Source organism: Thunnus albacares, chromosome 22 (assembly GCF_914725855.1).
Source record: "Thunnus albacares chromosome 22, fThuAlb1.1, whole genome shotgun sequence".
Lineage (NCBI taxonomy): Eukaryota > Metazoa > Chordata > Actinopteri > Scombriformes > Scombridae > Thunnus > Thunnus albacares.
Genome location: NC_058127.1, coordinates 7,698,219 through 7,711,596, shown reverse-complemented (window position 1 = coordinate 7,711,596; position 13,378 = coordinate 7,698,219). Strand labels below are relative to the sequence as shown.

The 13,378-nt window shown below is 40.1% G+C and overlaps 1 protein-coding gene across 1 annotated transcript in view; it reads left to right on the top strand.

Moving 5' to 3' along the window:
- The window catches only part of tnfsf10l (TNF superfamily member 10, like), a 68,814-nt gene extending 55,755 nt beyond the window's left edge, over positions 1-13,059 (top strand). The window contains exons 3-7 of the mRNA XM_044342420.1: positions 4,523-4,559; positions 4,674-4,781; positions 7,311-7,474; positions 9,453-9,563; positions 9,667-13,059. Of these exons, the coding sequence (XP_044198355.1) occupies positions 4,523-4,559; positions 4,674-4,781; positions 7,311-7,474; positions 9,453-9,563; positions 9,667-9,852 (606 nt within the window). The 3' untranslated portion in view covers positions 9,853-13,059. The remainder of the gene's footprint in view (positions 1-4,522; positions 4,560-4,673; positions 4,782-7,310; positions 7,475-9,452; positions 9,564-9,666) is intronic.
- The last annotated feature ends 319 nt before the right edge of the window (positions 13,060-13,378 follow it).

Below are 13,378 nucleotides of genomic sequence, written 5' to 3'. Positions count from 1 at the left end.
GTACAATGTCATCAAAGGTCATCTCGGTGCCGCCAAAGGTATGCATGCCACACGGTCCTGGGTTTTTGACCTTTCAGCCTCAGAAATAATTTAAAAATAAGAGGAATCCTTGACAGCATGAATGAAGCGTGAAAGACACAGGCAAAAAAAAACACACACACAACATTTCTAACTGGCTGAGGAGACATCCCAACATCTGACACGGGATGACATCATTGAGAAGACATCCAACAACAGAGTCATCAGTTTACACGGCTCCCAGACTAAGCCATAAAAATACCTGCACATAAAACACAACACGGTTCTGAGAGAGAAGAAATGAAAATAGAGAGGAACTCCACTATATGAAGCTTCTGACATGTTATATGAGCATCATTCATTCATTCCAGCTCATTTGCAGGCAGCTATTTAAGTGGTGAATGACTCAAATAAGTTTCTCAACCTCCTCCGACAAACACAGTAACTCTTTCCAGGTTTCACATGAAAGCTGTGCTGGAAGTCATCAGGTATCAGCGTCAATTTCCAGAAGTCTTTTACGTTTTACTTCTTGGTTAAATATTCTTAAGCAACATCCTGCTGGTAATCTTCCACTTTCCAAAAATACTACATTAATGGAAAACATCCTTAAAAAGCAATTATTGGTGATTTTTTTTTTTCTTTTTTTGCAGTAAGTTGATATTTTTTCATTATCTTGGATTTTTTTTTTATCAGATTTTATTATATTTTCTTTTTTTTATTACAGTATTAGATGCTGCAAAACTACATGTTGCACATTTAAGAGAAAAATAGGGAAAGAATACAGCCTCAATATCAACCTTGTGAGGCTGTACTGAGGCACAGCGATGCTTTGAGCTAAATGCTAACGTCAGCCTGCTAACGTGCTTACAATAGCCATGCTAACACGCTGACGTTTCCATATTGGTTTAGTACGTTAGCATAATAACATTTGCTAATAATAAAGTAGAGCTGAAGCTGATAGAAATGTCCATTTTGCAGTTATTTGGTTGTAAACGAAGGTATTGGACAAGTTGAAGTTTTGAGTGATTATATTTAATCTTGTGGGGAACATGTTGGTAAAAAAAAAAATCCAATAACTGTTGAGATGTTTTACCCAAAACCACAAATGTCTCATGGCGTCAGGGCATCACTGAAGTCTGTAAAATCCATGTTCTTCTAACCATACGCGTCTTTACACAATTTGGTGCCAATCTTTATCGTAGATGTTGAGATATTTCACTGGATGAGGGAAACTTTGACCTGCTGGTGGCGCCAGAGGAAAAGTGAAGGAATTACCAAAGTTATTAGGGTTCATCCTCTGTGGACTTTGAACATCTGGACCAAATTTCATGGCAATCCATCCAGTAGTTGTTGACATATTTCAGTCTGGACTCAAGTGGAAGACCAAACCGGCGTCGCCATTCATTCGTGCAACTCACCAAATAACAACATTTCCTTATTATGTTGAGAGAAAACGTAATTCAGCCGGCATTACGTTTCTAGCAAAACATCCCTGCTGTTTCAGTTTAATAGTATATAAATGTAATTTCTAGGAGAAAGGGTTGAAAATACACAATTATAATGTTTCAGCCCATGTAAGACTCCATTAAAGGACAGAAAACCAAACAGCTATGAACGTCCTGAATGTAACAAAACTAAGAGCAGCATTATCTCAAGATGTTTTACCATTTGAATAAACACTAATCCAAAGTAATTCAGTAATTCAGGCCATTCATGTTGGCATTTTATTGGGCTAAATTCTACAAATAACCCATTTCTGATGGATGTAATTAGATAATTGAAAGGTTTCAGCGTTACAAATGCATGCTGTTGTCTTTAGCGGACAGGTATGCCACAATAAAAACCCTTATTACCAGATATTATCCTTATTATGTTAACTGACTTTTCATTTAAAGAGCAGAATAATCGCTTCAAGCTGCTCAATCAAACAAGAGTTTAAAAAAAAAAAAAAAAAGTGCCCTGAAGGTTTTCTTACATTACAAACCACCAGTAGAGATAGCGACGCACTGATTGGACATACAGTTTAATTGTTGCGAAACCAGATGACACCTGATGGAAATGCTCTTGTTTATTTGTGCTCTGGTGATATGTTTAAAAGATACTGAAAGTGTTCTGGGAAGTAATTATTGTTCAACTCTTTTGTTGTGGTGTTTGAGACATCGTGGGCTTATTTTTCCTCCACTTTAGAAAAGACCGTTATTTGCAGCCATCTGTGCTTGTTGTGTGTGCACAGAAAAAAAAAAAAAAAAATTAACATTTCATTGTGCTAAATTGAGTCATGTCTTCACGAGCGCAGGAAATAATTCCTTAAAAATATTCCTCCATCGCTACCTTAATTGTCGTATTAATGTCATTTTATGCAATTAATTTCATGCAGGTTTGACTAGATGTATTCACATTTAACCGCATACGGTAGGTTATAAATACAAACCAGATGCAAACAGTGAGTATGAAAATATTGACAGTGGCGTTCACCTTTAAACATTCAACTGATCAGAAGTCTCTCAGGATGCCATAGAAAGCTTCCACCGCTGCGTGGAACATAAATTATGCATGCAGCCCGTACAGCTGATTTCACTCTTTAGCCATCCAATAGTTTCCCATGTGAGCTTTTAAGCGTTAAAGACAGCCAAGACATGTTGAACTTGTATATTGAAAACATGCTGTTCTGGAGTCACCTTGACAGAGGGCCCTGAAAAAAAAAAAAAAACCCCACAGTGGGTCCAAGTGTCTGAAAAAATCCCCCTGCGTTTCATACTTTTTTCTTCTTGTTCAACTGCAGCCACCTGCGGGGCATAAAATCTGTTGGCAATTTTCTCCCTTTCGTTAAGCGTGTGTGTGACTGTGCGCATGTAATTTTCTGCTTTCAGGAACTGAGGAACGTGAGGCCGAGACAGGCACGCTAGGCGTAGCGAGACGAGCTAGCACCGCCAAGTCCACACTCTGTACTCCACTGTATTGTGTTCCCCTTAGAGTATATAGGATATACTAAGATATACACAAGAGGAGGACGGAGGGAGGCGAAGGTGGGAGGTGGGGGGGGGGACTGCTGGCATTCACACCAACACACACACACTCAGACACACACGCCAAACCCCAGAGCGATCATGTCCAATTTGCAGGTTGGGTTGAACGTGTGCAGGAGAAACAGGCCCGCTGCCAAGAATAATACCACGGTTATAGCTGGATGACCATTAAAAACAGTGGTGAAATTAATCATATTCATGATTTTTGTGGCATTTCAGTAAATTAATTGGGTAGATTTATACCAGAAGGGGCTTCAGGGCACCTTAGACAGGCCACATGACTAGTAACAGGTGATTAAACTTGTGACCTTTTAGCTTACGCGGGGTGAAAAGATGTATAACATGGTAGGAAAATAAAGCAGGAGAGAGATGGAACAAAAAAAAAAAGAGAGGAAAGAATAATGGCGAAAGGTTTAGGGAATAGGATTAAAGAAGTGGACTTTGAGCGATGAGAGAATGACAAAAAAGAGACAGACAGCATGTTAGAAAAGAGTAAAAAGATATATATGGAGATGTATACGAAGAAAAAAGGCGAATGAAGGGTGATTTACAAAGTGGGGAAGACAAAAATAAGCATCAGTATGTGAGTGTGTGAGAAGAGGAGACTTACAGAGTGTGTGAGAGGGGAGATAATGCATCTGTGTGTGTATGTGTGTGTGTACATACAGCATATATTTCCATGAACTAGCCGTGTCTACATCTGGGGAAGATGAAACGGAGGCCCGGCTCGGTGGGAGCGAGGGATGACACAGAGGAGCAGGGGGAAATAAAACAGAGACAGGACGGAGAGGGAAGATGGGGAAGAAAGAAGGGGAACTTTAAAGGTTTATTACTGCGATGATAGAGGGAGGCAGCAGAGGAGAAACAGATACCAGAGGGAAGCAACAGGAAAGATGACATCGCTGGTCCTCCAACCGTTTTATTGAGGAAAATGTTTAAAACAGAAAACAAAATAGCCTTTAAAGGGGAGATATTATGCTTTTTTGGTGATTTTCTGTTATTTTCATGCTGTTATGGTGTCAGATGTCTTTGTTAAACATGGTCAAAGTTCAGAAAATATCACGCCTGTTGCAGCCTATACAAACACACACACACGTATCTATAGTCATAACCACAAAACTAGCATTAGTCATCCAGTATCAGATGCTTTACCATCACTTCTGAGGAACAATAGAAAGATTGTGAGTTTATAATCAACCTCACTCATAAAAGTTAAGCAAACAACTTAGGATGGGTTTGAACAGCCGCTTTGCTCTTCAAAAGCACAAACAGTCCTTATGTTAAGATTTATAAACTCCAAACTCTTTATTACTGGAAGGTAAACACACTCAACCTGCTGCCCTGTGAGTCACAAATACTCTTTAGCACTTTAATGTGTTGCAACAGAAGAAAAGAGCTTTGATAATGATGCTGTAGTTTTTTTTTTTTAATTTTTTGCTTCACATTTGTGACCTGTATGTTTGCACGTTTTCTTTCAGGTGACAGAGAACATCATCTCAAAACAAACCTTCATGGGTGAGCATCACACACACACACACACACACACACACACACAGAGAGAGAGTCTTAAATCAAATCCATCCACAGGTTCATTTCTGACATTCTTTCATTTCCTCTCTCTCCCCTCAGAGGCGAGAACCATGCCTCGCCCTTTCAACAACTCGGGGTCAAAGTTTATGACCTCTGTGGTCCAGAGGCCGTCTGCCCACTTGACCCTCAGAGACACCAGCTCTCAAGGTGAGGCGTTTGTGTGTGTGTGTGTGTGTGTCAGCGGTTTGATCTGACGTCGCTTCTTTGAGTCAAAGGGTTTCTGGAAGAATGAAAATTGAGTGAAGTGAGTTGAATAAACTGGTTGTAGGCTGAACCAGCGAGTTTATAGATGAGAGTAATGGAGCATATGTGTGTTATAAAATGTGGAATTTGAAGATGGTATGTGTGTATATGTGTGTGCGTGTGTGTGTGTGTGTGTGTGTGTGTGTGTGTTATCCAGACCTTTGCATCATTTCATCAGAAATTGGCGTGCAAGCTTAAGGGTGTTGACAATCTGGCAAAGGCTGCCTGATGTTATTTCCATTGACTTGACAAAGGGCAAGGAACGTGTGTGTGTGTGTGTGTGTGTGAGGGAAGAAGGAAGAGAGGGTGAGGTTCACACGTTCAGCTTGGATTTCTTATAAGGAAGTGCAACAGTGAGAGAGAATTTGAGAGTTGACCTTGATTTTTTTCTCTTTTTTTTTTTTGTTAATAAAACATTATCTTACGAATGTGACGGAAACAATGACGCGCTAGCTAACCTAGACCTACCACACACACACACACACACACACACACACACACAAACCAGAAACAGGACACAAACCATTACAGAACAGCAATTTGGAAAAATCTTAATGCTAATCATTACAAAAATAATGCATGTTGATTTAGTTGGCAGTATTTAAACTCCGTAAGTGTTTCTGCTTCCATTGTTGATGGTCGGCTCCACATTCCTGCACAATATGCAAAGTTGCACATGAACACATACAGAGGAAATGATGAATGTCGTAGGTCACCGGCTAATGTCTAACAAGTTGGCCAGCAGACAAACTGGCAGTGTTTTATTTCCCAGAGAGAGGATAAGGCAGTGGCCGGTCTTTCAAAGACACAGAAAAATACTTATTTCTGATTGGCTGGCAGCTGAATTGATAATAGCAGAACACCTTTACCTTTCCAAATCAATACACATTGTATATTAACTGCAGGTAACCATAGCAACAAGGCTTCTGCGTCATGCTGTGTTATCAGTTACTTTTCACTGGTGAAATGCAATTAATCACCTCCACTTCATCCTTATCAGGCCAACTACAAATGTATTGTTAGTTGCTTATCTATTGACAATGGAAGATTTCAAAGACTTTTTTTCCGTCTCTCTATTTGGTTTTGTGATTTTCTTATTTTCACTCACAATTTTTAGGCTTCATGCTTAAAGATTTGTCTTATAAAAACCACCACTCACCACAGGTGTCACCAAATTACCGCCATTTATACCTCATGAATGCAGACGAGCTGTTTGCATTCACCAAAAACAACAAAAAACACACAGAGGTGTTTATTTCCTGCGCTTGTGTTGACCAAACCTAAACACCTGTTTGCATCCAGAGTGCCAAACATTATTTAATGTCATTTAAAACCCTTCACACTCCCACAGGGGAGGGCAAAAGGTGGAGAGAACTGGAAATGACTTGAGAAACGAGGGGGGAAAGTATACACTGATGCACCTGAAGTGAATATTTCTGAGGTCACGTGGAGTTTTACGTGACAGCAGCTGTCAAACTAGAAGAGAAAGATGCTTCAAAATATGGATTCTTTGCATGTAAGAAGATACAGAATAATCTTATGGATTTTACTGTGATAGTAGAAGCAAGAAACAGACACATATGAACAGAAATATAAGAAATATGTCCACTTTGGTTATGTATGGCAGGTGTTGGGAGAGCAGAGAGACTTGACGTACCAGTTAAAGTTTAAATTTACATGTTGTCCTCATCCTCCTGTCTTTAAGCAGAGATATAACGTGTTTCCATTTCATATACCTCAATTTATACATCACTTGAGACAAAAAAAAACAGCTTTTCATGCTTTGAATACTAAGTAATAATTAAGATTATGACCGCTATGTGCATGAAAACACTCAAGGGGAGCTTCATGTCCCTCATGAGGATGAAGACTTTCAGGCGTTACCTATCGGATCTTCACTTTCACAGCATTTTCAAAACTACACTGACAGATTAACAACAGTCACAGTAATGATAACGTAGTTTTTTATATTTCTCTCAGTATGTCAGCTGTTGCCGGACCTTTTACGAAACTTTAGGGAATGATGCTCCCCGTTGCTCAATTCTGGCAGTTTTAAAGCTGACCTATGAGGAGTGCTGCTCTCGGGTCGCATATTTCATCACTGGTTCTGTTTTCTGTAGCATTGTTTTGTTAGTCGCTGCTGCTGTTGGGTTTTTGGCAAACACTCCTTGATATGATACACCTTCTCTTTGCTCAATCTATAGAGCTTTGGCTCTGTTTTCCTTTTTTATCAGAACCATACTTTATGAAGTGAGCTTCAACATTTGGACTTGGTATGTTGACTTTGTAAGAGGATTTGAATTTCCTTCTGTTTTATGTTCTGCAAGTTTTTCTGACTATTTATCTGTGACCCAATCCTTCCTACTTCTGTTTTAAATTAGTTTATCTGGACGTCTCTCAACGCCCTTCTGTCTCTCGCCTCTTCATCAACAGGGTTCCCTCCATACCCAATCCCCACGCCAGGTCTCCACCAGTCCTGTCGTCATGTGGTCCGCACATGGGCCAATCAGAGCTTTGGAGCTCACCTGCACAACATGACCCTGTCCAATGGGAAGCTGCGAGTGCCTCAGGATGGGCGGTACTACCTGTACTCACAGGTGATAATTCTCTACTTTTGGTACCATCTTGTTGAGAGGAAAACTTATAGTATGTTTGTTTCTTTGGTGCAAACATGTTTCTGAACACATTTTGACAATAAAACAATAATAATTCGTTAATAAGAATTCATTTTAACTATACTAATTCTTTGATGGCATTAACGCAGGTACTGTTATGTTGACCCTTTGCCTCACCTGTAGTTTAGCCCTTTAGCCTTAAGCTGGACGGCAACTAGCAAGTAACAATGGATAAAGTTCAGTTTTAAAGACCTGTCAGAGGGGTCTGTCAACAAGACCAAAGTTATTTGTAGTACCTGAACTGAGTTACTACCGTAGTACATCTTAAATACCATTTGCTAGCAAAGCACACAGCTAATGCTAATACAGGCAGCCTCAGTAGCCTCCAACCATCCTGCTTGAAGCAAACCAGGCTTGATGTTTAGCCCTTTAGCCTTAAGTTGGATGGCAACTGGCAAGTAACAATGGATAAATAAAAAGGTATTTTGAATGGCAAGTTCAGTTTTAAAGCCCTGTCAGACTGATCTGTTGACAAGGCCAAAGTTATGTGTAGTTACTGTCGATGTGAACTGAGTTACTACCGGATTTGCTAGCAAAGCACACAGCTAACGCTAATACAGGCAGCCTCAGTAGCCTCCAACCATCCTGCTTGAAGCAAACCAGGCTTGATGTGTAGGAGGGAAACCCACGGACAAACCTACAAGCAGAAAGCTTTCAACAGCAATAGCTTGATGTGTGACTACAGCTTGCAGGCCAGTCAACATAGTGGAGGACGAAGGTCTGCATGAAATAATTCAGATTGCATCCAACGACTGCACTTGAATTGCCGCTGAGAGCGTCGAAGATACACAACCTGTATGATGACCAAAGAGTTAAAGTCATTTTCTTTCTTACAGTATACTTGCTTTCCACTGTTTCCAGCTCACTTTATTTATTTATTGCTTGGTTTTGCACTATCCTGTTTTTTATCCCATAGCACAGAGGGATGTTTTTGTGAGCCTTTATTTTTCCCATGTGAGGTTGGACACAATTACATTGTGTGATTTGCTTTTGACTTGAGGAATCCAGGGAGCGATCTTTAATCAGTACTGGCGTAATGGAACATTTAGCTGGCCAATGTGCCCATCTGTTGCCTGTTGAACTTGAGTTTACCCTAAGTTAAGTTAAATGCTAAAACTGTGAGGGTTTCTGACAATCTTTGTCACTGTTTAGTGTTGTCAATTGATTTCCAACAATAAATACATACTGTATATTTGTATAAAGCAAGCATATCTTGTCCACTCTTATGTTGATAAGAGTATTAACACTTCAAAAATGTCCTTTTACGGCAATTAATTTTCCATTAACATATGGACAGTCATGCAATTAATCGCATTTAAATATTTTAATCGATTGGCAGCCCTACTAACTACTTGTTGGACATTTGCAATGTATCCTAAATGTCAAACAAGGATTGGAAGAGAAACATATGCTCTAAAGACAAGAAAGAATAAGAACGTGGGCCTACATCACCAAGAACCTTTGCTTTGCCATTTCATGTATCCCAAAAAAAACCCCTTTTAACTGTGTCCATATGGGTGGATGGTCTAATATAAAGCATGGCGACAAATAATCTCTTTTTTATTATCTTTCAATTATATTTGACAGTGAATTGATAAATTGTTTAGTCTATAAATTGCCATAAAATAAGGTTGAATCCCCAAAAGGGTTCTCAGAGCCCAAGGGGTCGTCTTCCTATTGCTTATTTAATCTAAATAACAGTTACAATCTCGGAGGGATTTAGTTTATAATGATATAAGGAAGAGAAAAGCCACATACAAATCCAAACATTATGGAGTCTAGGATGAAACTCCTAATTTCCTCTCAGTGTGTTACCGACATGCCTTAATAGCAAGGATGGAACAATCCTAATGCTTTATTTTAATCTTTCCTTCCATACCCTTCTCTCTCCTGCCCTCAGGTGTATTTTCGTTACCCGTCCCCAGCAGCCAGTGACGGAGACCAGCGCAGCGTCAGCCACCAGCTGGTGCAATGTGTCTACAAGAAAACCTCCTACCCGAGCCCCATACAGGTACAACACCACTTTTCACTTAAAATATTATGGTCATGTGGAGTGATGCAAACTGCTGAATATCTTCCTCATCTTCATTTTTGCTTCTCTTCTATCCTTGCAGCTCCTGAAGGGGGTGGGCACCAAGTGCTGGGCTCCAGATGCCGAGTACGCCCTCCACTCCGTCTACCAAGGAGGACTGTTTGAGCTGAGGGCCGGCGACGAACTCTTCGTCTCCGTCTCTTCACCGACAATGGTCAACGCAGACGACTCCTCCAGCTACTTTGGTGCCTTCCGTCTGGACCTCTGAGAGGAAAGGAAGGAAGAAAAAGGAACTTAAGGGACAATGGATGGATAAATGGGTGGGCTGGAGAAAATGAGTTGGGGCCTTTTGAATATCCGTTAATTGGAAAAAAAAAGTTGTGGGATGCCGACCTGAATGTTGAATCTTCAATGTTTGGTTGGATAGATACACTGAAGGATGGAAGTATTGGGGTTTGAAGGCTTCGCTTGAGTGAGGAACACTACAAGAGGATGGGGTGAAAGGGAAAAAAGAAAGAGTGGGTCCGTCTTCCTTACTCTCCATGAAGCAAAACCAAACCGTCGTGATCAAGATATGCAGAGATACATGTGCAATCGTGCAAAAAAAACATATGTGAGAATATACTTTTTTTTTTTTTTTGTTGATTCTTGAGGAAGGAAATTTGTCTTTTGGATGTCAAAAAAAGCCACAGAAAAACATTCGAGACTTTGGGGTCTTCCTGTTAGACGTGAATCGCCCAAAAAAAAAAAAAAAAAAAATTCGCCCACCCTGCTGCCTTTATCGTCACTAACAAACACATGAATCTCAACGTATCTTGGAAAAAGTCAGCTGCCTGCCTGTTTTTTTTGGGGAAGCAATCAGACCCTCGGATTTGGATTCCAGACCGAAGAATGTACAGACAATAAAAAACTCAATCCTCTGCATCGAAGATGTGAGGAGGGACTGTGGAGCGGTAGCAGAAGCAAATCAAATGATCGAACCAAAGCAACAACAACAACAAAAAAAAAAATTGTGGAATATCTGTTTGTTTTTTTTTTTTAAAAAAAGCGTGCCATGAGAGTACTGTACATAAGAATGGCTGAGAATGAGATTTAGACAATGAGTTGTGGTGATTTTTAAAAGTAATTAATATGTATTTTACCAGGACTGGACTTAAAACCACTTGGATTTTGCTGAGGACTATCTACACACACAACACTAGAGCTGTGGATTTTATGCAAAGACTTTTTTTAAGCGGATGGATAAGGGTTGCCTCTTTGTACTGATACTGACTGCTGAGAGGCAACACAGAGAGAGCTTTTTTTTGAACAAAGGAGTCTGCAATGAAAAGTGGAATGAAAACAAGGAGGAGGAAGAGGGAGAAATCTTGTAAATGCCAATAAGACTGAGCCCAGCAGCAAAAGATAAAAGGGAGAGAGAGAGAGAGAGAGAGAAAGAGGCTGAGGGTGGTATGCGGTCCAACCAGCCTGTGTTGTTGATCTCTCTCTTCTCTCTCTTTTGCTTTCCCCTCACGTTCTTTGTCTTTCCTTTTGACGTAAAGAATTTTATCTATCTTGTCTTTCCTGTCTAACCTGTGAAGCTGCATTCGGTTTTATTTTAAGGATCGGTTAAGCAACCAACCAGAAAACGAATGGCATATGTCAACAAGATGACAGAAACAAATCCACATGGGCAACATCACTCACAGTGAGCATGGTTTTGAGATCAAAAGACAAAAAGGTCTAGGAATTTAGATTAAAAAGCTGGGCTAAAGTCGGCTGAAAAGTTCAAGGATTTTTAGACATTTAGGTCACACAAAACAGTTGTTTTGACAGTTTTTTTAAGGACTTCAACTTGTAGGTAGAACCTGCTTCATATTAAAATACAGCCCTTGAAATGTTGGTGAAACTCTGCCCAGTTTTTATCTAGATGCCTAGATATCCTCTCACCTGCAAATCACCTAAACTAGTTGCACAAACCAAAAAGCTTCATCTTCCCTTTAACTAAAATGTGAATTTAGGCACCGACACTAAATTTGACATTAATACACACCAGCCATTTAAAGTGCCAATGATATGTGTTTGTTTTAATGGTTAGTTGATCAGAAAAGTTGCTTAAAAGTTGATTCAAGTGCACCCGCATTGAAACATTCAGACACAAGAGATACACTTTAGTCACCTGGAAACACTGATGCGTGCACAAAAACACATGCAAACATTTTTAAGTAATTCTGATTCTATATGGCAGCTGGAAACAGACCCATATGCTGCAAATTTGGAACACAGAGTCCCTCGGCAAAAGTTTGTCAAGTGAACACAGAAAAGGTGAATTTTTAGCAAAACACAGAGGACATTTAGTAACGGGACACAGACGCACAGAAAGAAAGATTTGGAAGACACGAGAGAGGATATTCGTAGACATAAACCATGCTCCGACTAGAACAGACTCAAACCCCTCCCCCCTACATGTCTCTGGCACGCACATGCATACACGTGTATGCACATAAAGCAGATAAACACACACACACACACCGAATCCAAGCTAGTCTGTGCTCAACAGACACACACATCATCCAGTGTCACATTCAGTGTAAAGACAAACACACACTCTGACACACACCCTCATTTATCCACACTGTCTAGCCTCCTCCCCCGTGCCATCTGGTAGTTGTCAATGATCGGTCAGCGGCATGCAGCGAGGGAGTGTGTGTGTGTGTATTCATATATATATATATATATATATATGTGTGTGTGTGCAGTTTCGCTACATGTGTTTGTTGAAAAGGGCTCGGTTCACATGGACAAATTCAGAAAACAACGTACACGCAACCTCGCTTTGTTTCTGTATGCAACGTTCACTTTGTTTTCCTAAGAGAAATGGATTTATACACTTAACCGCCTCACAGACACTTTAATAAATCCAGGCTAAACCCGTCCCTCTGGCACTACGGTTCATATATACCTGTGTATGTACTCTGGAAGGTTTTTACTGTAAGTATGTTTGAGAAGCTATGAAAACACGACGACGCATCCCGTTTGTTTTCCTGCACGAAGCACAAAATTGAAGGCAAATTTCATTGTGTTTGATTGCTGTTTTAACCGGGGGGCTTTTTTCGCACCTAATCACGGCTTTCTCTCAGCTCTCAGACGCTCCGTCTCATCAACATATACCGAGCTCGCTCTCCTTCTGTGAACTTGAGCCTAAATCTGTTTATTATCCGGGGTAAACTTCAATAATCGTACACGTCTTTTCTTTCTTACGCTCCAACCTAAACAAACAGCTCATTGAAACAGGTCCAGCGATGCGACATATACACACACACACACACACACACACACACACACACTGATAGTAAAACAGTAAGAATTCCTGGACCAGCTGGGAAAACTTGTGCATTGAATGTGTATGAGCTGTGTTTGTACTGGAGAGTTCTGTAGCTGTGAACATGTGTCGCACGCAGTGTTGCTGAGAAAATAAACAAATATTTGAACTTTCCCCCCTGTGTATGTGGAGATCTAGTGTGGCGGACAAACAAAGAGAGCGACCTTCAAGCGCTGATATCAGTCCCTGTGCAGGCATGCTTTTTAATTCAAAAAGGTCAAAAAGATGTCTAAATTAAGCATCGGTTGAAAAATTAATGTTTTTTAGATGTTTAAGATTATTAATGACTATAATTTCAGCAGCATTTAGACAACATTATGACCTTAGAGAGTCCATGTAGTCATTTAAATGCTTTTAGATCAGTGGTTCCCAACTTGGGGTTACAAGATGATAAATGGGAAAGGAAAGAAGTTCTGCTATTCATTTTGGAGGA